This window comes from Camelus dromedarius, chromosome 18 (assembly GCF_036321535.1).
Source record: "Camelus dromedarius isolate mCamDro1 chromosome 18, mCamDro1.pat, whole genome shotgun sequence".
Lineage (NCBI taxonomy): Eukaryota > Metazoa > Chordata > Mammalia > Artiodactyla > Camelidae > Camelus > Camelus dromedarius.
Window position 1 is genome coordinate 19,216,873 of NC_087453.1, and position 23,131 is coordinate 19,240,003.

Sequence of the window (23,131 nt, forward strand, 5' to 3'; positions counted from 1 at the left end):
AGTGACAGAGGTGGAACTCATCCCAACTTGATGTCAGGAATAAAACAGGTCAAACTGCTTCACGAGCCTCTCTCGGGGAAAGTGAAGAGTTCGAGGAGGGAGAGTAGAGACACGTACCCGGGCCTGTTGAGTCTTCCGCAGGTCTTGGTGAAGCTTGTGGAGGGCAGATGCCACTGCCTCAGCTGAGAGAGCCGTCAGGAGGGGCCCTCTCTTAAAGAGGATCCTGGCTCCATTCTGGTCTGAAAAAATTGAGGAAATACCTCGTGACCTGGCTGCACTATGAAAAGAAAGAGCCATACCTCCCAGACATGGCCTTGGCCTTCCCACCCATCCCATCTCTCCTTAAAGAACCCCTTCTCAGCAGTTCACTCGTCGTACACTGTCTGCGTACCTGTGTGCCAGGCACTGTGATGGGCTCTAGGTAATGCCAGCTATCATCTGTTAGGCATTTAATAAGTGCAAGGAACTGTATGAGTGATTTTATGTCTATCCTCTCATCAACTCCTTAGAAAAATCCTGAGAGGTAGGTACTTTTATCACCCTCATTTTATAGTTGAGAAAATCAAGCTCAGAGAGGAGAGGTGACTTGCTCAAGAACATACCTCTAGCTAATGGCAGAGCTGGGGTTCAAACTCTGATTGAATTAACTCCAGAGTCTGTGAGCTTAGCCTTGATGCAGTATTGCCTAAGGAACTGCAGTCCCCCTCCTTCTCCCCTGGGAGCTGGGCCTGGCTTTGACCATAGTTCCTGAGTGGCTGCCTCACCTGGCTCAGGGCCCCAGAGGGAGGGAGCAGAGTCTCCCCCGCCACTCAGATCTGGCCTGCTCTCACAAGCAGACCCCAGGGCCTGCTGCAGGACAGAACAGAGGCTGGCCAGCTGGGCCTGGGCCTGGTGCCCAGGCTGCTGCTCTGCAGCCAGCGCCTCCAGCTGGCTCTCCAGGCTGCGCAGTCGCAGCTGGAGTTGGGCTGCCTTGGCTTCCTGGGCCCACAAGGAAGCCCGTAGCTGCTGCTCTGTTACTTGAGATGCCTCGAGCTCCTCCAGCAGCTGTGCTTCCTGGGCCAGAAAGTCAGCCTCCTTTTCCTTCACCTCCTGCTTCAGTAAGTCCACCTGCCAGGGAGGAAGTGTGGTCACTCTGAGCAGGAAGTGAATACCCTCTCCTTGGACCCTCCCAGGCCTCACCCCACTCAATCCCAGTGCAAACCTTGACTGGGGCTGGAAAGGTTTCAGTAGGCTCAGCTCTCCAGCAGGTAGAGAGATCTCTGGAATGAATGTTACCCTAGGTTGGACCTGCATACCTACCTACTGACTCCTAACACGTGGACCTAGGCTATGCACATGGGCTCTGGCCCTGGTCCCCCTGACAACTCTGCCAGCTCCCTGCCATGATTAGAACTCTGCCTGAAACCCTGACACTGAGCCTAATAAGACCATAATAATGACCTAAGAAGACAATAATAATGGATTTATTAAACCATTTATTGGATGCTTACTGTGTTCCTGATGGTTAAGAATTATCATCCTTGTTTTATGGATGAATAAAGTGATGTTCACACAACCAGGAAGGAGGAGAGTTGGGAGTCACACCAGGATGGTTTAACACCCAGACCTGGGTCCTCATCTGTAAGTCTACTGTCCAGCTCCTACCCCCTCATTCTTCCCCTCCTGGTTTCAACTCTCCTCTGTACACAAGGTCTGGGGTTCTGCTGTGCGCAGACCGAATCCCTGGAAATTCTCTTACTGCCACCTACACGATGTGGAGTAATACTTGTCCCCATGCTGAATCCTGCCAAGCAGCCCAGGCACACCTGGCAGTGGCCGTGCTTGAACCAGGCCTGCATGAGCTCTGTCCCTGTGGGCACTATGTTCTGGGTTATTCTCAACTCTGGGTCAGGTTCCCAAGCGCCACCCCGCCAAGTCCTGGCTTCTCCTCCTGCTGGGGCTGCTGATGTCCCAGCATAACTGAGCAATCACCTCCCCCAAATCCAGGAGCAGGCTTCCATCAAGGAAGAGGGCTCCTAGTGGAGTGGAAATACCTGGGTACTGAGCTCTTTCTGCCCTGCCTGGGCCTCCTGCATGTCCTGGCGCAGGGAGCTCAGCTCTTGTTGTCGAACAGAGTCAGCTTCTTGTAAAACAAGGAGTCTCTGTTCTTTCTCCACCAGCGACAGTGTCAGGCTGAAAAGAGAGAGGTCAGAGGGCTATGCATTCTCTCAGGGAATGAAGAACTACCTTTTCTCATCTGACTGCTCTGACATAGCATTAATAATTAAAATAGAAAGAGTAACAATAATGATTACAGTGTAACAATAAAAGCCTCCATTTATTGAGCACCTACTAAGTGCTCCCAGATCCTTCACACAGATGATATCTTATTTCAACTTCAGTATATTCTTCTCTGGCAAATTCCGGAAATATCTATATAATACCTCGAATTCAACATGTCCAATTCTGCCCATTCCCTCTGTACCTCCCTCTCCACAGTCATCCCTACTATGTTTCCTAACTCAGTGAATGGCACCTCTATCCACCCAGGGCCTCAGTTTAGAAGCCTTGACCTTGTCACAGCGGTCTCCCTCCATCCCACTTATATTTACTCTAACAGTACATATAACAGATTCCAGCTCCCCTGATGACCCTTAAACCCCTTCCCTCCCTGCCTTCCCCACTACCCAACTTCCGTCCAGTTTTAGTATCTCTTATCTGGACAACTGTCTACCTCCTACCTTGTCTTCCTGCCTCTAGTTTCATCAACACAAGGATTTCTCCTCCTCAGACTCTGAAAGCACCAAGAAGAGACGCTGCCCTGCATTTTGAGTGGTCTCATCTCATGCCTGAGTTTTCATGTCATGACGATCTCTTCTAATTCTCCATAAATTGGCTTGTGTCGATTTCCCTACTGAAAACCCTCCAATGGTTTCCTACTAAACCTAAAATAGACAAGCTCCTGGCCGTGGCCTGAAAGTCCTGAATGATACAGGCTCGTCTGGCTCCAGTCACATAGCACGTTCAGTTTCACCAAACACCCCCAGCTTTGATTCACCTCTGAGCCTTTCCACACAATTCCTATTCCCACTGCTTGAACTCCCCCACCCCTTTGCATGGCTGGCTCCATTTCATCTTCCAGTGGTCAGTCTAAAAGTAACCTCCTGAGAAATACCTTCCCTAACATCCTACCTAAAATAGATTTCCACCCCTGTCTTGTTTCTTTCTTCTATACCAGGTAACATAGTCTCCAATAATTTACTTTGGTGATTATTTAATTAATGTCTTCCCCACAAAACTATAGCTTCTATTGAGGCAGAGAACGTACTGTCTTTTTTATCGCTATATCCCCAACCCCTGGCATAGTGTCTGGTGTATGATGTGTGTTCTCTAAATATTTACTAAATGAATGAAGTGTGAGTTTTAAAGACAGGGACCACGCCCTCTCCACACAGCTGCCTGTACAGCCCAGAGCTGGAGACATGAGAGGCTAGGTGATCTGAGCAAAGAATTGTCAACCTCACCATGACCCCTGGATCCAGAAAGGCAAAAGCCGACTTCATAGCCTGTCTAGCTTACCTGGCTTTCTCTCTCTCCAGCTCCTTCTGAATTCGGCTACACTCCTGGGCCTCTCTCAGCTTCTTTTGAACCTCCTGGTCCACCAGCCTCTGGGAGTCATCCTTGGAAATCAGCTGAGACTTCAAGTCTTCCACCTGGAAAGTCAAGGGCATGAGGACCAAGAGCAGGAGGCTGGTGCGAGGATGCTTGTCACCTAGGGCTTTAGGATCCTTCTAGGTTTACCATAATGGTCACCAGCCCATTTCCAAAGCTCTAGAGGTTCTGCCAACCCTTACATGCTGTTCTTAACCACCACCCTCCCTCAATACCATTCAGTCTAGACACCTGTCTCTCCAACCTCACATATGCTGTATAAAGGCAGGTACAAATAAAAATCTTGGCTGAATACAGCTCTGCCCAAGGGCCAAGTGACAGACAAGGGTATATATTTTTTGAAATAAGCAATTCGCACACCATCTGATACAGGATTCTGAGGAGGAAAAGCAATTAGAGTAAGAAAATAAATCTGTCATATAAAAATATTGGCTCTACGAGGAGGAATAACAACTGACACTCGGCTGCCCAGGGAAATCTGAGGTCTGTGGTCACTACTGATAGAGGTTACTAACTATTCCAGGGCTCTGGGAAGCATGTGCTCAGAGCACGCCTCACTCTTCCACTCAGTACTGGGGCCTCCCCCCAAGCTCAAGGCTCCCCTCATCCTGTAGGAGGGAGTGGGAAAGCCTGGCTGTGCGAGGACAGGGCTGCGGGGTGGGAGAGGGGAGGAGAGACCTGCTTCAGCAGGTCTATCTTATCCTGCAGCAAGATGTGGCCCTCTTCCTGGAGGGCAGCGAGGCGGTCCCGGTGCTGCTGGGCTGCCTGCTCCAGCTCCTGCTGAGCCTCCCGGAGCTGGGTCTGCAGCATCCCAGTGGTCTCCTGTGGAGGGAGAAGACAGCAGGGAGTAGAGGAAAGCTTCCACTGGGGCTTTGGTCTTGAAATCCATGTTGCAGAAACTCATGTTGCATAAATACTAGTTTTTCAGTTGCGTTGGCAAAAGCTGAGGCAGGGCCTAGCTATCCATGTTGTTTTCATGATGCCCTACCACCTGGACTCCTCACTTCCTGTTAGCTCTCTTCCCTCATCAAGGGCACTGGCCCACCCAGGCTTTCTCAGTCAGGGTCCCTTACCTAGACCACGGCTACAGCCTCCTGCTGGTTGCCCCTACTTTCACTTCACGCCACCACGCCCACATGCACAATTCTCCACTCAGAAACTAACTATTAAAAATATATATATATATATTTCCCTCTGCCCTTAGAACAAAATCCAAGCTCCTACCATGGCTGACAAAGGGCTCCTGCCTCCTATCTGTTCTACACTGTCCCAGGCCCTTTCTGCTCATCCCAGGCCCTTATGACATGAGCTTGTCCTATTTCCTCTGCCTAAGCTGTTCTTCAAATGTCTGGCTTCTTTTCTTTTTAACAGTTTTATTGAGATTCAAGTTCACAGACCCTACAATTTACCCATTTAAAACATACAATTCAATGGTTTTTAGTTATTCACAGAGTTGTGACCACGATCAATTTTAAAACACTGTCATCACCCTAGAAAGAAACCTTGTTCCCTCCCCATACGCCACCCTCACTCCCAACCCCTCACCTACTGTCTTCTTTCTAGATTTGCCTGTTATGGATATTTCCTATAAGTGGGATCATACACTGTGTGGTCTCTTTAACTGGCTTCTTTCACTTAGCATATGCTTTCAAGGTTCATCTCTATTGTTCTATGGGCCTGGCTCTTTTTAACCTTAATGGCTCAGCTCAAATGTCACTTTCTCAGTGAGGCCCTCCCTGATCACCTTATCCAGAGTGGCCTCCTTTGAATCACTCTCGGTTATATCATCCTATTCATTTCTTTCACAGCACTTATCACAACCTGTAATTATCTCACTTATTTTGTGTCTGCTCTGTCGCTAAAACAGAAGCTCTGGGAAGGCACAGACCCTGACTGTCACGTTCACTGTTGTGCCACACCTTTCTGTTGGTCAAGTGTCAGCACCTAGCCCAGGGCCTGGTGCAAAGAAGTGCCAAAGAACAGATAAATGTTGACTGAGTAAATCGATGCTCCCTTTTCCTCCTTGCCCAGGACCACCCTCCATACCTGCTCCTTTAACTTCTGAACCTTCATGTCCTGCCTCAGCCGCTCCAGTTGTTGGCTGGCATCTGCCAGCTCCTTCTGGGTCTGCAGCAGTGTCTCCAGGAGGGACACCCTCTCCTTCTCTGTTTCGAGGTGCATCTGTGGAGGGGCAGGAGGGCAAGGGCTTGTTGAGTCAGGGGTCACCATGTTCACCCACTAGGCTGCAAGCACACACCCGCTGCTCTAGGGCTTTTCTGGCAAATGGGGTGGGGGCTGTGGGCAAAGGAAGGTCTGGACCCACTGACTGAGAACCAGGAAGTGCGAAGATTGCCACCGGTTTGCAAGCTGACAGGATGTGGTAAAAAAGTCAGCCCTCCCTCAGGAAGTACGACATACAGCTGGCCCTGAAGCTAACGGTGCTGATCACCTGCTCACAGGCAGCAAAGTGGGTGGCTACATTGTCTTCCAAAAGCTCCTGCAGCACCACTCTTGGGAGTGGAAAAGGAAGTGGTCAAATGTGGCAGGGGCATGGGTTTGATGTGCAGCCCAGTCGGTCCAGCTTCCCACCTGGGACAGGGCACTCTCGGCCTCGGCCCGTTCTTGTTCCCTCTGCATCCGCACGGCCTCTGTTTCTGCCTGCTGCTCCCTCAGCCTCGTTTCCAGCTCCGTTTTCTCCCTCTCCAGGTTCTCCAGGGCCTTACCCAGTTCCTGCTGGTGCCAGGAGCGCTCACTGTCCTGGTTACGTGAAGGGAACACTGTGAGAGCCAAGCAGGCGAGGAGAGGAGGCAGAGGAGGCAGAAGGAGCACTGGGATCTTGTGAGAAGTCTACTGCTCACCAGCTGTGCGACCCTGGGGTCTTGCTAAGCCTGCTTCCTCATCTGCGAGGTGAGGCTGATAATCCCTGCCTTGCCTACCTCATTAAATTTTATGAGAATCAAATGAGATTTATAAAAAAAAAAGATACAATACATGTGTAAGTGTTTTCTAAAGTGCAACTGTCCCTAATGTAAGGTACCAGTATCTGTTATTTTAAAGCAACCACATCACGGTTGGTGGTTTTAACAGTGAACCGAGGTGGCAGACTTGCTCTTCACTGCCCACTGTCCCCTGCACAGGGCAGTAGGCTCAGCCTCCTGAAAAACCAGGCCAAGCCTGGCTAGCATGTCTCCTGTACTAGACAAGAGCATTAGGATGGGGCATCCTGGTACTCCCAGAGGTCCACCAGTGACCAAAGCCTTCCCTGACCTCCCAGACTAATCCAGCCCCTATATTAGGATCTCAGGATAGTGGCGCCAGGCTCTGGAGCCAGGCTGCCTGGGTTATAGCCTTTAATCTAACACTACCCATGTGACCTCAGTTAATTTCTATCACATCTCCATGTCTCAGTTTCCCCATCTATAAAAATGGGGATAACAACACTGTCCTCTTAGGGATGCATGGAGGAGTGAAGCAAAGCATGTAAAGCCCTTTGAGTGGTGCTCAGCACACAGAAAGCATTCAGTACGTAACAGCTATCTCATCATCACCTTTCCTTTAACGTGTTTACGAGTCTGTAGTTACGGGCTCACGGAGTGGGGATGCCGCTAGTGTTTCACCCGCTGCCAGCATCTTCTTGTGCAGTTTCCCATCCCTCGCTACACTCTGGCTGCACTGGCCTCCTTCAGGTCCTTGAGAACACCGCACATCTCCAGACCTTAAGGCCTTTACTCATGCTTTCCTTCTCCCTGGACCGCTCTTCCCACCCACCGTCTCTCATAGCTTAATGACACATCGTCAGAGACGCCTTCCCAGACCTTACACTCAAAACGGTCCCCCTTGTTACTCTTCTTCTCACACCTAGTTCTTTTTCTTCATAGAACTTCCACAATCACTTACTCATTTATGTATTAACTTGTTTAATACCTACCTTCCCCCAAGACTTTAAGCTTCCCCCAGGACTTCAGACTTTACAACACAGAGAACTGTGTCTCCTTTGCTCTCTGCTGTATCCTCAACACTCAGCAGTGTGCCAGGCACACAGTAAGTACTAAACGGTGCTTGAATCAATCACATTTCAGCTACTGGACTGTTAAGGTACTTAAAAACAGCAATCTACAATGTCACAGTCATAGAACAGTTGGAAACATCAAATTGTACACTCTGGTTCAAAAATCCAACTGTGAGAATATGGGAAAGATGGATTTCTATAGTAGTAAGTGGTGAAAGAAAACTGACCTATTAGCTCAATATGAGTTAGAAGTGTGTTATGGCTACCAGAAGAGCTAATTCTGTGATGTCCAGGAAGTAACAGTCAAGGGTTGCTGGTTAGACTGTGGACACTGGTTCATGAGTGATGTGTAACATGACTAGAGGTTTACACCATATACAAAAATCAACTCAAAATGGATTAAAGACTTAAACATAAGACAAGATACAATAAACCTCCTAGAGGAAAACATAGGCAAAACATTATCTGACATACATTTAAAAAATTTTCTCCTAGAAGAAATAAAAGCAATAATAAACAAATGGGACCTAGTGAAACTTACAAGCTTCTGCACAGCAAAGGAAACCAGAAATAAAACAAGAAGAAAACCTACGGAATGGGAGAAAATTTTTGCAAGTGAAACCGACAAAGGCTTGATCTCCAGAATATATAAGCAGCTCATACGACTCAATAAGAAAAAAATAAACAACCCAATCCAAAAATGGGCAGAAGACCTAAACAAGCAATTCTCCAAGGAAGACATACAAATGATCAAAAAGCACATGAAAAAATGCTCAATATCACTAATTATCAGAGAAATGCAAATCAAAACTACAATGAGGTATCACCTCACACCAGTCAGAATGGCCGTCATTCAAAAATCCACAAATGACAAATGCTGGAGAGGCTGTGGAGAAAGGGGAACCCTCCTACACTGCTGGTGGGAATGCAGTTTGGTGCAGCCACTATGGAAAACAGTGTGGAGATTCCTCAAAAGACTAGGAATAGACTTACCATATGACCCAGGAATCCCACTCCTGGGCTTGTATCCAGAAGGAAATCTACTTCAGGATGACACCTGCACCCCAATGTTCACAGCAGCACTATTTACAATGGCCAAAACATGGAAACAGCCTAAATGTCCATCAACAGGTGACTGGATAAAGAAGATGTGGTATATTTATACAATGGAATACTACTCAGCCATAAAAACCGACAACATAATGCCATTTGCAGCAACATGGATGCTCCTGGAGAATGTCATTCTAAGTGAAGTAAGCCAGAGAGAGAAAGAAAAATACCATATGAGATCGCTCATATGTGGAATCTAAAAAACAAAAACAAAAACAAACAAACAAAAACAAAGCGTAAATACAGGACAGAAATAGACTCACAGACAGAGAATACAGACTTGTGGTTACCGGGGGTGGGGTGGGGGGGTGGAGGGTGGGAAGGGATAGACTGGGATTTCAAAATTGTAGAATAGACTACACTGTATAGCACAGGGAAATATACACAAAATGTTATGATAACTCACAGAGAAAAAAATGTGACAATGAGTGTGTATATGTCCATGAATAACTGAAAAATTGTGCTGAACACTGGAATTTGACACAACAATGTAAAATGATTATAAATCAATAAAAAATGTTAAAAAAAAAACATGACTAGAGGAAAGTAGCCACATTGGTGAGGTATTTCAAGCAAATCTAAGGCTGATTTGTTTCAGCCTTTGTTTCAGGTAATAGATTTTGGCTCAACCAAGGAATAATTTTCTAAAAACTAGATTTATCTAAAAATAAGTGGCAGCCTTGATGGACTACAGCAGAAGCTTAAGTAACCCTTAGAAGGGATGCTGTAGAAGTGGACATAGCATAGATGTTGAGAAATGGTTAATCCCTGCTCTACCACTTATTAGCCAGGTACCCTGAGTGACTTCTTTAAGTCTCAGTTTCCTAACTAGGTGGTGGTGTAGGCTATCTGAAATAATGTGAATAGCACTTGGCATGGGGAAAAACTCAGTAAGTATCCACTATCACTGCTGTTAAAGGGGATTCAGGCACTAGATGGAAGAATGGAGAATCTGACTCCTAAGAGTTTATCTAATTCCTAGGATTCTAGAAGGCAGTCACTGTTAAAACAGACGGACTCTCTCCTACATTTACTCATATAGAGGGGGTAAAGGAAGAGAATAAAGGAGATTTCTATTCATATAAAAAAAAGAAAACTAACAGACTCTCAAGTGTTATGAGGGAGATCAGTAGGGAGATCACAAAGTCAGACAATCAGAAGTCGGGGGATTGAGAAGAAAAGAAAAGAGAGCAGAGGCCCTCTCATGACTCAGGTGTGGCCATGAGATGGTCAGTTCTCCCACAGAAACCAAGGCTACGTCAGTGGTAACTCATCATTCAGAAGTTGTATAGCTTCTTTTACCTGTGGGGTTTTCAGTGGGTGGTATGCCTGATTCTTGCTGGAAAACTGAACTCCTCTGGACACAGGTCATTCAATAAATATTTTCAAGTACCTACTATAATTTCAAGCACATAATTCTAAAAAGAAGCAAGTTTCCGGCTACCATCTTGCCAAACAAGTCTGCCTTGTAATAATCAAATCACAAATACATACAAGACAGGTCAACTTCCATTTCCAGAAATATGACAAACAAGATCTCTGAACCCTCCAGCTACAAAACAGCAAAAAATACCTGGTAAAATATTAAGTGTATATTTTAATGTATCACTGAGCCAGCAGAAAAATAATTTCATGGGAGTCAAAATCAAAACAAGACTTGTGATCTAAAGAGATAAATGAGCACAGAACTGGCTTTCTACTGGAGGCATTTGCTTTACCTAATAACCTTGAAATTCATTTTCCGGCTATGTGGGGAGAGGAAACAGAAGACAAAAGGTGGTGAGTCTGACAGGAGATTCCCACATAAGGCTGAACCTCCAAAGGGCTAAAGCAGGGATAAAGAAACATGGCTTTGGGTGTACACATCTATCAAAATACATCAAGTTGTGAAAGAAAGAAAGCGAGAGAGAGACAGAGAGAGAGAGAGAGAGAGAGAGAGAAAGAAAGAAAGAAAGAAAGAAAGAAAGAAAGAAAGAAAGAAAGAAAGAAAGAAAGAAAGAAAGAGGGGAAGGAAGGAAGGAAGGAAGGAAGGAAGGAAGGAAGGAAGGAAGGAAGGAAGAAAGGAAGAAAGGAAGAAAGAAATAAACTATGGCTTGTGGGCCAAACCTGGCTCACCTCCTGTTGCCGTATAGCCCGTAAGCTAAGGGTAGCTTTTACAATTTGGGGGTTGAAAAGAAGTCAAAAGGAGAATAAGATTTTGTGACGTGTGAAAATTATGTGAAATTCAAGCTTCAGTGTCCACACATCAGGTTTTACTGTAACACAGCCATGCCCATTCGCTTCTGTATCGTCTGTGGCCGCTTCTGCACAGAAGCAGCAGAGAAGAGTAACTGTGACAGAGACTGTGGGGTCCGCAAGGCCCCATATGTGGCCCTTCACAAACACTCACCCGTCCCTGGGCTCTAGTGCCCTCAGTAAAGGGCTAAACTTAAGAGAGAGAGGGAAGAGAGAGGGAGGAAAGGGGAAGAAAGGGGGAGAGAAAAAAAGTGGGGGAGAGGGAAAAAGAAACACGCTGCAGAAGGGAATAGTAAGGAAATTTATTTGTTTTAACCCTCATACAGGATAAATATATATATTTATATTCATATATTTCCCTTGAGAATTCATAACCATAAGCTGGTCTTCATGTGGGTTCAGGGCCTGAATGTGGTCCCAAAAAACTTGAAACAGAAATTCTACTTTGAGTTGGTCCTGGGATGCTAGTCCTTCAGCTTCCAGACAAAAGCAAAAGGAAATCTCTGAGGAAAAGCCCCTTTGCCTCAGGCCTAAAAGGCTCCCCACAGAAAAATTTCCAGAGAATGTGAGCTCAGAGTCTAGAGCCACAAAACACATAGGGACCAAGGCCATGAGTAAGAGCCAAATGAAATCACATATAACAGAGCAAGATCCAAGAAGATTTTAGTTGTTGGAATCATTAGATAGCATAAAAGAATGTTTCGTGTGTTTAAAGAATAAAAGAGGGGACTGAAAATATAAATCAGGGAAATGACACTAAAAAAATGACCAAGAAGATGAAAAAATGACCAAAAAGAACATCTGGAAATAAAATACTTAATAAGTAAAATTTAAAACTCAGTGAATAGACTACATAGCAGATTAGACATAGCTGAAAAGAGAAATTAGTGAATAGAAGAGGGATCTGAAAAAAAATCACCCAGAACACAGTGTAGAAAGAGAAAAGTATGCAGAGAAAATGTGAGAGAGAGTTAAGATACATGGAGGATACCCTGAGAAGGTCAGAGCCTTCTCAATACCAACAATGGAGTAATCAGTGTGCTGACAGAAAGCAACTGTCACCCTAGAATCGGCACCTGAATTTTATACCCAGTGAAACTATCCTTCAAGAATAAAAGTAAAATAGACATTTTCAGATAATTAACTCCCAACAGACTGTCACCAAAGAAATTCTACTTCAAGAAGGAAATAAATCCAAATAGAAAGCTTGATATACAAGAAGGAATGATGAGCAAGAAAAAAACCTTGTAAATTTTTCAGTGTTTTTAAACAAATATTGACTGTATAAAATAACTAAAATGCATAATTTATGGTGTTAACAAATTAGTTATAACCAAGCACATTGACTAAAACAGTAGATAGGTTTGGAGGAGTGAATGGAGGTAAAATGTTCTGTGGTCCTGGTGTCATTCAGGAAAAGGGTAAATATATTCATTAACCTGAGATTTTTATTAAGCATGTATTTTAAAATATTAAAGAACTAAAAGAATAAAAAAAAAAAATAGACTGCATATCATCCAAAGTAGCAGAGAGAAAAAAAAAAGAGGTGAGAAAATACAAGTTAACTATCCAATATAACCCTTTAAAAGAAATTAAGAAAGGTGATCGCCCTTCCGCAAAGGTATAAAAAGACAAGACAAGTAGCAGAAGATGGAGGAAATAAATCCAAATATACCTATAATCACAGTAAAAGCAAATGGACTAAATTATATAACTAAGAGACAAAAGAAACACAGTTCTGAACTGGGCAAGAATCAGTCCAAGGCATTCCTCTGGTCCCTTTACACACTGAGGCCAGTTTATCAATCCTAAATCCCAGGATCCACTCTTAATTTTCTGCACATACAGAAACAAATATAATAATAATAGGTAACACAAATATAGAGCTTACTACATGCCAGGAACTGTTGTTAGTGTTTTTCACATATTAACACATTTAATAGCCAGAATCTGGATTTTGCACCTTGGTGATTGACCAGGCTAGTCCTATTCAGAATTCATTCCTATAAGCAGCAATATCTGGACCAAGAGCCAAAAGGTGGCACACTCACTGAAAGGAGGCCAGGTCTGTCTCTCCCATCCCCTAGCTACATCCACCACCTACCCATTTCTCCTGGAGCCGGTTCATCTTCTCCTCATGGGCTGACTTCTGCTGCTGCAGGGCAGCCTGCCCCTCTTGCTCAGCTCGGGCCAGCTGTCTGGCTGCTGTATCCCGCTCCTGCTCTGCCCGGCTCCGTTCAGTGTCCAGTTCCAGCTGCAGGCACCTCACTTCCCCTAAGATGCCAGGGACGGGATCTGGTCTTTGAGCCTCTTCCCTCCACACTTCCCCCCTCTCCCCAGACCTCATGGGTAACTCCCATCTCAGAGGCCCTGGGCTTGGCTCGAATAGCTTCCCACTATCTTCCTGGCTTTCAGCATCCCCGTGGAATAAAGTGTGCCCATCCCAGTTGGGTTCTCACCTTGGATTACTTCCTTGGCTTGAGTGACAGTTTGAATCTGGACCTCCAGCTGCCCCTTGGTGACCTCTATCAGAGAATTTTGTTGCTGGGCCTCAAACAGACTGCTCTCCAGTAGCTCCTTGGCTGAGCTGTCAGGTTCAGGAATCAGGAGAGTTCTTACCCACCAAGCCCCTTACCCTTCCTTAAGAGGAGTTGGGTTCTAACTACTGGCCACCTAGAGAAGTTAGAGGGGCAATTATGGACTCATAACTCATTTAGAACACATGTACTTTGGGCAGGGAACTTAGCTTGGCTACCCTTTGCTTTGCAGAGCTCTCTCTGCCCTTGGCGGACCTGGGTCTGGGCCCTACCTGAGCCCCAGCAGTTGTTCAGAGAGGTCCTGCCGGTCCCGCTCTACGGCCTGCAGCCGCACCTCTAGAGCTGCCTTTTCCCGGACGAGAGCCTCCTTCTCCTGGACTTCGCGGGCAAGCACTTCTTCCTGTCGCTTTGCCTCCTGATGCAGCTGCTCCATCTGAGCTGAGGCTGCCTCCTGCTGGTGATGTGCCTGAGGGGAAGAAACTGATGAGATACAGAGCAGAGGCAGGATCCCCCCAGGGCTGCTACAGAGATCCTGGACCCAGCTCTGTGAACCTTGAGCATTGCAAACTCATACCAAGTGCCATCTTCTATTTCCCTGACCAACCCCTAGACCCCCCAGCCCAGGAAACATGCTCTCCTTTGAGCAAGACTCTGTGCTAAGGCTGCAAGAGATCTACCTCTAAGGAGATTTTAGTCTTAAGGAGAAGTAAGATACACACATAATACCAGGAAGAAAGTGATCAATGCCCTGAGGAAGGGACTCTGAGAAGGGACATTATATATAATTATTAGGGCAATGAGAAGTTTGATAGAGGAGGAAGATGACCTTTGAATTGAGTCATTGGTTCAGAAAAAAAACTTACTGTGCTCCCTGACTTTGTGTTAGACACTATGCTAAAAGCTGGAGGAATAAAAACAAGTAAGACATAGCCTTGCCTTCAAGGGGCTTTTGGTCTAATGGTGGAGACATGTAAACAAACACTTATAATGTAGTATACAGGGTGTGGCGGTTGAAATAAACACGAGGTACTACCAGAGCACACAGAAGAGGCATCTAATTCAACCTGGTGAATGTGAAGCAGTGCAGAATCAGTGGGTTCCTGTAGGAATGCTTTTAAAAAATTGGAAGATATATCCCAAACTAGTAACACTGGTCATTTCTAGGAAGTGAGATTTCCCCTTTCTGAATCATTTCCATTGTGTCTTCATTTTTACAGTGAGCATGTATTATACCTTAATGCGATGGCATCAGTTTTGTCTTCTCACCTCGCTTAGTTTCTCTTGAATTTCTTCCTTCTCTTCTTGGAGGCCCCTGAGCTCTGCCTGCAGCTCAGCTCTGCTCTCCTCCGCTTTCTGCAGCTGAGCCTCCAGGTGAGTGTTCTTTTCCCACAGGGCTTCCCTGCTCCCTTCGGCCTCTGCCAGGCCCACCTGCAGAGCGTTTCTCGCCTGCTCTGCTGCCTCCATCCTGCTGCACACAGACTGGTTCTCCTGTTCTAACTACTGGCCCAAAAGGGAAGGGCATCAAAGACAAAGGGTTATGGTTTAGAGATGAAGTGCTGAGACAGAAATCCAAGTGAGATATGAATCTATTCTCCAAAGATGAACAAGGAGTGCTTACGAGAGAGGGGGGCTATGCATTCATTTGGTCTAGAGCCTTTATTCCATGTGCTAGATGGGCTGTTGCTGGGGATAGAGATAAAAAGGGCAAAATCTTGCTCTCAAAGAATTCAGAATAAGGGAGCAGAGAACATTTCTGGGGCTCAAGGGAACGGGGGTTAGTGAAGAGACAACATTACATTTGCAACCTATAGAGAAGATTCTTTGAGATTTAGACTCTTCAGCAAATCCTTCTCTGGTGACTGATGTTACCTCACACATATAACAGGATTTAAAACCTAGTCTTCCTTCCAGAGGACACAGGCCTTCTTCCGAGCCCTAAAGATTTTACCCCAATGCCCGAAGGTGGTTCTGCTTTAGATGTGGGGAGGTCTATTTTCAATGGCTCAGCCCAGGCCTTATAATCTTTGCTCTCCTCTGTGTATAAATGTTCCTTTTGCTCATTCTAGGACATTTGGGAGCTGATCTGTCTTGGGCTGATCCATTTAAGAACTCTTCCTTGTCACAGGCATCAGCTTTGTCTGTCACTGGCTTGCCCTTGGTCGGGGCCCAGCTCTACCCTGTGGATCAGAGTAGCAAATCTTTGCTCACCTGGAGAAGCTGCTGGTTCAGCCCAACTTTATCTAAGGCCAAAGCCTCATTTAAGGCACTGAGCTTGACCGCTGCAGCCCGAAGATCAGCCACCTCAGCCTTCAGGCTGTTCTCAGAACTTGACAGCTCCGCAACAGACTGTTCTGCCTAAAAACAGAGACAGCTGAAGAGTTTCCTTTTCCAGTTTTCCTGCAACAATGAACAGCTTGTGTCCCCAACACCTGCTGCTTTCCTTGTACAGGGACCATTAACACTTTATTCCTTCCCTTACATTCTAAACAACTTCTCCCTTCATTCACTCATCCATCCATTCATTCATTAAGGAGTAAGGAGGACTCACAGTATAGAGGTGCAGAGAATGTGGCCCCAAGGAGCTGGGGAGCCGCTGAATGGTTTTAGGAAAGAGACGGACATGACCAGATTTATACATTAGAAAACCACACTAATTCTAATACAGAGAGTCTGTTGGGAGGGATAGTACCCAAAAGCAGAAACTAATCACTGAAGCAAGAAAGAGGAAGGGACACGGCTTGCAGGGTAAAGAATGAGGCAAAGCTGCACCCCCTTGTCCTAGAAACACAGCTTTCCAAGCCGCCCACCCTACCAGCCAGCGAAGGGGACCCTACGCACCCTGGCCAGGGCAGCTGTCACTTCTGTTTGCTCCTGCCTCAGCAACTCCCCTTCCAGGCGACTTGACTCCAGGGCTTCCCGAAGGCTGATCAGTTCACTGAGAGATTCTGACTGTTTGGCTTCCATACCTGCCAGCATCTCCTGACTAAGATGGAAAAGACAGGGGACTAGAGGAAACCTTAGGGAGGGGCCACACCCCAAAATATAACAGGAATGCAATTGTCTTTGCGATACAAAAGAATGAAGAAGGTCCCTAAAAACTGATAAAGAACAATCGCTAAGACACAAAACGTGGAAAAAGCAAGGTGCAGAACAGTATATGTAGTGCACTATCTTATATGCTAGAGATTGGGGGAAATAAGAATATATGCACTGCATAAAACAGCACAGTAAAAATTAATGAAAATTACTTTAAATGGTTACCCACAGAAAGAAGTGAAATGGGATGGATGAAGCAGAGGAGAGTAAGACTTCTATGTTTACCTTTTAAAATAGTTTTGACTTTAGAATCATATAAACATTAATAACTGCATTATTGATTCAAACAAATAAAATTTAAAAACATAAAATTATCTTTATGGATTGTCTGTTCTTTTCCTTGGTACAAGGGAGGCCATTCCTTGCACAAGTCATGATCCTTACAGCAGTCCTTCAAGATTCCATTACTAGTGCCTACTAGTGCAAGGAGCTAGGGTACAGGAGAAGAGGGGGATGTACCAAAGATGAAGACACAGCCCCTGTTACCACTGACTGAAGACCTACCATATGACATACGTTTTGCAAAACACTGCTTTAATCTTCCCAATGCCCCTTCAAAGTAAATATTATTAACTCCCATTTTACAAATAAAGTAATCTGTCCAAGTGGCAGAGCCATAATTTAAACCAAGCTTTTGCCGAGCTCTGAAGTCCTTGCTTTTTCTATGACAATGTGTCGAGGAATTTACAGATTAGCTGTATCCCTTTGCTCTGGAATTCCCTTTCTTGACCAGCTCGTTTCCCACTGCTTCCCAGGAAAAGCCCTACCCTTTGACCAGCCAGCCAACTCCAAACATGCTATAAACCTTCCTGCATCCTTTTTTTTTGTTAATCTGTTCCTTTAGTCCCTATCCCACTCTCTACCAATTAAAATACATCAAGGCCCAGCTCAACGGCTGCCCTCTCCCCCATGAAGCTTTCAATACTTAACTGGTACTTCTATTCTCCCCAGGGACCTAGCTTGAAGCTCCATTTAGCTCATACTTCATCCGGCCACAGTTTATTGGTCTGTCTCCCCCATTAGACTGCAAACTGCTTGAGATTAGGGCCTGTGTCTTATTTATTTCTGTATCCCCCACGGTGTCTCAGCCCCCACGTGCTCAGCCAAGCCTGGATGAACTTTCTGTATTCATCTTTCTGTGAAGGATGGAGCAGAAACTAATTTGATCCCACTGCATGCCAGGCATTCATTTACTCCACTTTCTAAGGGAGGGGAGTGGGTGGAAGACGGGGCAGAAGGGAAGTGAGAATCAAGCCCCAGTGAGGAGGGGATGGGTCACACGTACAGGCGCTCCCGTTCTCGGACAGCCAGGTGCAGCTCCTCCTGCTGCTCCTCCTTCTCGCCCTGAGCAGAGTCGCCCTGCAACTGAAGCTCCATGTTTGTTGTCCGCAGTCGCCACGCCTCCTGCTCCAGCACCTCCAGCTGCTGCTGCAGCTCCTCCCTCATCTTCTGCAGGAGCTCTCGCTCCCTGGAAGAAGGAGATCAGAGATGAGCAGAAACCCTGGAAGCTAAAATCCTTCCTGGAAGCAGACAACACAAGGTCAAAGGAGAGAGGTATCTGTTTCTTTTAAATATCTCATCTTCTGTTTTGAGCAGGAAACTGTTTTTTATCATCACAAAGACCCAAAACTGAGTGAGAGGGAACCCTCAGAATACAAAGCAAGGTGGCCCTGATCAGCCCTGGGTCTCGGGAAAAACAGGGTCAGCCAACCAAAAACATGATGGAGTGGGTAAAGGGCCGGGTGAGGACTGAGCCTGGGAGGAAGGGTGGGATGAACAGCCCCTGCTCACCTGCTGAGAGAGTCCACCTCCCCCTGCAGGTCCACAGTCTGCCCTGCCAGAGTGTCCCGCTCCCCGGTGAGCTTCTGCAGTCGCTGTCTCAAGGCCTCACCCTCTTCCTCCCACTGATTATGCTGCTGCCGCAAGGAGCTCACAGCTTCCTGACAACCCAACAGCTGCTGCCTTAGGTCCTGTGGAGGGAGAATGACAGAAGTGAGGTGGTGAACAAGAGGCAGGGCAAAGAGGGGTGTCAGAAGACTGAACGTAGGGCTGGGCAAGGGGGTTGGGGGCTGGTGCAACAACAGTAAGCTACGAACAGAGATTTGACCAGTCGAGGAGACAGAGTATCAGTGATGACTGGGCTTCTGTGACTCCCAGGGTCTCAGATTCCATCATCTTCCAATGTAGAGGGGGGTACGGGCAGGTAAGTGTGGCTGGGACTCTTAGACTTGGGGAACACTCACCTGCACTCTCCCAGGGCTCCATTTTGCACAGTGCTGGGTAAAGACTGTGTGCCAAGTGAAGCATGCCACTGGCACGGAGTGCAGCTGCTCCCCACGAGCACAACTGGGCAGACAGTTCAGTGTACAGACAGAGCACCTCATGACCACTCAGCATACAGCAAGGGGCAGTCTAGGATAGGAGGGTACCTGGGGCACAAGTCAGTTTAGATACCCATCCTTGTGGCTGAGGAGGAATGCTGGGGTTCTCACCTGCACAGCCTGGCGTCTCTGAGTCAGCACTGAGCGCACCAGAGTCAGAGCCTTGTCTGGGTGCTGGGAATCAAACTGGGAGAAGCCACTAGAGTCCAACTGCAGGGAGCTCTCATGACCAGAGCCTTGGGCCATACTGTCCCCTTCTTCCACCATGACCTGGAACCCAACACAGCAGGGTCATCTAGACCAAGGCCTGGAATCCATTCAGAGGACTAACACTCCAGCCTGGACAAACCTGAGGTTTTCCTTCTCAGGTCCTCTCCCTGCGGTGGATGGGAGGAGGGTATCTAAGAGCAAAAAGGGTTGGTTTCTTCAACTCTTCCAACTAACTCTTCACCTTTGGTCACTCAAATCTAGGACAAGCAGCAAGCTAGAGCACTCCCTGAGCAGTCTCTGAACAGATGACAGAAGGAGAGGCTACTGAGGTAACAAAGATCAGAATCCAGCCCCCGGCCTGAGAACTGCAACTGGCAATAAGAAAGAGGGCCTGTTCCAGCAGGCAGAGCCAGCACAGGAAAGTTCAGCAACCCCTTAGGACAAGGTGCTTTTTGGGGGGAGGCAGGTAATTAGGTTTATTTATTTATTCATTTATTTACTTTATTAATGGAGACACTGGGGATTGAACCCAGGTCCTCATGCATGCTAAGCACTGCACTCTACCACTGAGCTATACCCTGCCCCGCTACAGCTACCCCTTAGGGTTTCAGTCTTCAAATATACTCAAAGAACTCATCCTCACAAGACCTAAAGTCCAAAATACTCCTCTAGGCACAGCTGAGAGGACATGGTGGTCTGGGGAGGAGTGAGGCATGACAGGTTACCATGAACAGGAAGCCCACCAGTACCTGGGTTATGTCCTTGATCACTTGCTGTAAAGACAGCTTCTCCTCTTGGGCATGCCTACTAAGAGATGCCTCATGTTCCATTAGTTCTGCATGATTTGCCTCCTGAACAGGGAACAAAACAGAGACTGTGAGCCAAACTCTCAGAGAGAATTTATCATTCTAGGCCCCAAATTAACCAGAGTCTCATTCTGTCTATCCTGTCAACCCAGCTTTTCCCCTGACCGCATGTGAATGCTAACGCTGTCCCAGGACTCTGAAGACAATGTGATGTGGTGATTGAGGGTTCAGATTAAGGGATTAAGAGCTCTAAATTAGACTGCCTAGATTCGAGTTCTTGCTCTATCACTCACTAGCTTGGTAACCTTAGGCAACTCCGTCTTTGAGGTTCCTTCTCTTTAGAAGAGGAATGACTAACAGCAACCACTTCATAGATTTGTTTTGAGGCTTAAATGAAAAAATTGCATGTAAATGACTCAACACAGTGCCTGGCACAAAGCAAATACTAACAAATGTGAGCTATCACTGGATGAAGATGACTGCCGTTTCTGAACAGCACATTGGTGCTTGAGACCTAAGGCTAAACCAGAGAAACCTCCAGTCCCAAGGCCAGCAATAAATTCTAACTCTCAAGACTTCCCCTTCTTCTTCCTATCTTATTGTGCTGGTGAAGGCCTGAAGACGCAGACCTGCAGCTATGTTTTGTATGGCCTATACAAAATTTGAACCAACATTTATAAATTTTATGAATTGAGAAATTCATTAAAACCAATACAAATCTGAATTTCTGGTTCTCTTAAAAAGTTAACAAATGGGCCACACTGGCCCCCATTCCTATAATAATTTACTGAAGTGGAACAGTGGACGCCTCCTCCAGATGGGACGAATACTCTTCAAGGTCCTGCAGTCCCCACTATTTCTGTTTCCTTACTATTGAGATTAAGTGTCTCCTGTTATACTGGAAACTCAATTAAGATAGCACTGGAAAACCAGGATTTTTACAACTGAACCCACTTCATTCATTTACATTACTCAGGCCCTGCAGACATTTGAATTTGCAAATTCCTGAACAGAAAGGAACCAAAAAGGCATAAGAAAGTTTGGCTTCCAGCTGATTCCAACTTGAATAAGAAGGGTAGGGATTTGCATGCAGACAGAGTTGCAGGATTCTCCTAAACTCAGAGATCTGAAAATTCCCAGAGATGAAAGGAAACATAGAATCAAGCCAGAGGTTTTTAACATCCAACCTCTGAGCATCCCTTTGATAATATCTCTGATAGATGGTAAGCCAGCGACACAAACCTCACTCCTTCACAAGACGGACTGTTCAACTACTGAACAGCTCTAGCTCTACTGCCCTGTAACTTCTAGTTGGCAGTACACGTGCCCACCTAGAAAACATTAAACAAGCCAACTCTCTTCCCCAGTGTCAGTCCTTCAGTTGTGTGAAGGCAGCCATCATGTCTTCCTCACGCCCCTCTTCTCCAGGTTAACCATCACCTTGCTTTTCTGTTGCTTCCTCTAGGTCTAGGTTTTGAATCTCTCCACACATCCCCCTCCTACTTCACCAGTGTGCCTCTTCATGTGTGTCCCACTCTCTCAGATGAGGACAAGCTGCAGGCATGTACCACCATAGTTCCCCCAGAAATATGGTAGGGATAGTAGACAGCTAATGCTTAGTGAATGAATAAATAAATAAGTTAACTAATTTTCAGATTCAGCCAAAATTTACTTTTTAGCTTTAGGGGATGTCATCAAGGAACATTCAACTGGCATCCTGCCCTAGTCTGTCCATGAAGGGCAAGGAACCTACAAGCCCACCCCCAATTCCCTTCCAGAACAAAGGGTCATGTACCAGGATCTCCATTGTCTCTCTCAGAGCCTTTACCATCTTTTCATAATCTTCATTTTGCTTCTGAGACTGGGTCAGTAGAGCAGAGAGCTCAGTCACCCTGAAGAGAAGAACATAGCACTGTCATCTGGGTACCTTCTGATGTGGACAGAGCTACTATGCAGCACACCCCACCTCAACACAGACACCCCCACTCTCCAGAGTCCCTTGGGCACCCCCAGCCCCTCACTCCCTGAACACATGACATAATAGTCTTGAACTCAGAGGGGAAGCCAAAGCCACTCAGACACATGCAGTGATTTACCACATCTCATGGCTGGAACACGTGTCTGGGGGCCCAAAAGCTGAAGGAAAGCCCTGGCTGAGGCCTTTCCAGGCCCCACTTGATCTTGAAGTCAAGCACTCTGAAGCCAATAAGCACATCAGAATTGCCACATGGGATAGTCTCAAGGTCCCTCCAGCCCAAGGTTCTGACTCTGATAGGGAAAAAGGAGGGGCAATTTGGGGGAGATTATGATCAACCTCCCTGATGTTAACCTCAAAGTTCAGGGAAATCACCAGACATCCTTATCACTTAAGACTATATCCTGGAGCTCAGTAGCTGGTATTATATATGTAGCTAAATAAATATTTCTTGAATGAATTCATCCAGGGTTTAATTTTTTTTTTTCTGAGTCTTCATTATTTTATTCTATACCATCTTTAAGAGCCTTAACTCATTGTATGCTCATTTAGTTGTTGCATCATTCAACAAACATTTATTGATTTATTTTCTACTATATGGTAGGTGAAGTGCAAAGCACTAGGCCATAAACTTACTAAGACGTGGCCTCTGTCCTTTGGTTTCCCAGAGACTTCACAGCCCAAACAAAACAAACTGCAATATACGGACACCACCAATAGGTGGTGACACAACCCTAGCCATGGGGTATAAACTGAACTTTGCCCTGAGATTCAAATGGAACTCTTTGCTTATGTGCCTGCCCTTCTTACCACTTAAAAAAATATATATATATGTATATATATATATTTTATTATAATAAAAAAAAAATAAAAGAGCCTAACAAAAAAGAAAGGAAATTAAATAATCAGTGAGATCAATACTGTAACAAGCAGGTCAAAAGACCCTATGGGAGCCTAGTAATTTAACAGGCTATTGAGATCGGAGAAGGCTTCAGAGAAGAGGTGACATTTGAACTATGCTTTAAAGGATAAGGCAGGGAGAGAAGGGAAGGGGGCATTCCAGGCTAAGGTCAGCATCTACAAAGGCAGGGAAGCACGGAAGAACTTAGCTGTTCTGGGAA

General features: G+C 46.0%; 1 protein-coding gene across 7 annotated transcripts in view; it reads right to left on the reverse strand.

Moving 5' to 3' along the window:
- The window catches only part of CEP250 (centrosomal protein 250), a 46,953-nt gene that overhangs the window by 12,172 nt on the left and 11,650 nt on the right, over positions 1-23,131 (reverse strand). For 6 of the 7 annotated variants that reach the window (XM_031433922.2, XM_031433926.2, XM_031433923.2 and 3 more), the window contains 18 exons: positions 21,831-21,927; positions 19,979-20,080; positions 19,131-19,289; positions 18,430-18,608; positions 17,924-18,106; positions 16,381-16,525; positions 15,751-15,897; positions 14,809-15,039; positions 13,815-14,008; positions 13,465-13,592; positions 13,110-13,279; positions 6,241-6,408; positions 5,698-5,832; positions 4,330-4,473; positions 3,559-3,692; positions 2,034-2,172; positions 765-1,107; positions 118-239 (listed from right to left, as the gene is read on the reverse strand). In XM_031433922.2, coding sequence (XP_031289782.1) covers positions 118-239; positions 765-1,107; positions 2,034-2,172; positions 3,559-3,692; positions 4,330-4,473; positions 5,698-5,832; positions 6,241-6,408; positions 13,110-13,279; positions 13,465-13,592; positions 13,815-14,008; positions 14,809-15,039; positions 15,751-15,897; positions 16,381-16,525; positions 17,924-18,106; positions 18,430-18,608; positions 19,131-19,289; positions 19,979-20,080; positions 21,831-21,927 — 2,920 coding nt within the window. Of the gene's footprint in view, positions 1-117; positions 240-764; positions 1,108-2,033; positions 2,173-3,558; positions 3,693-4,329; positions 4,474-5,697; positions 5,833-6,240; positions 6,409-13,109; positions 13,280-13,464; positions 13,593-13,814; positions 14,009-14,808; positions 15,043-15,750; positions 15,898-16,380; positions 16,526-17,923; positions 18,107-18,429; positions 18,609-19,130; positions 19,290-19,978; positions 20,081-21,830; positions 21,928-23,131 lie in introns of those variants that run through there. The other variant, XM_031433929.2, reaches the window with a different exon arrangement.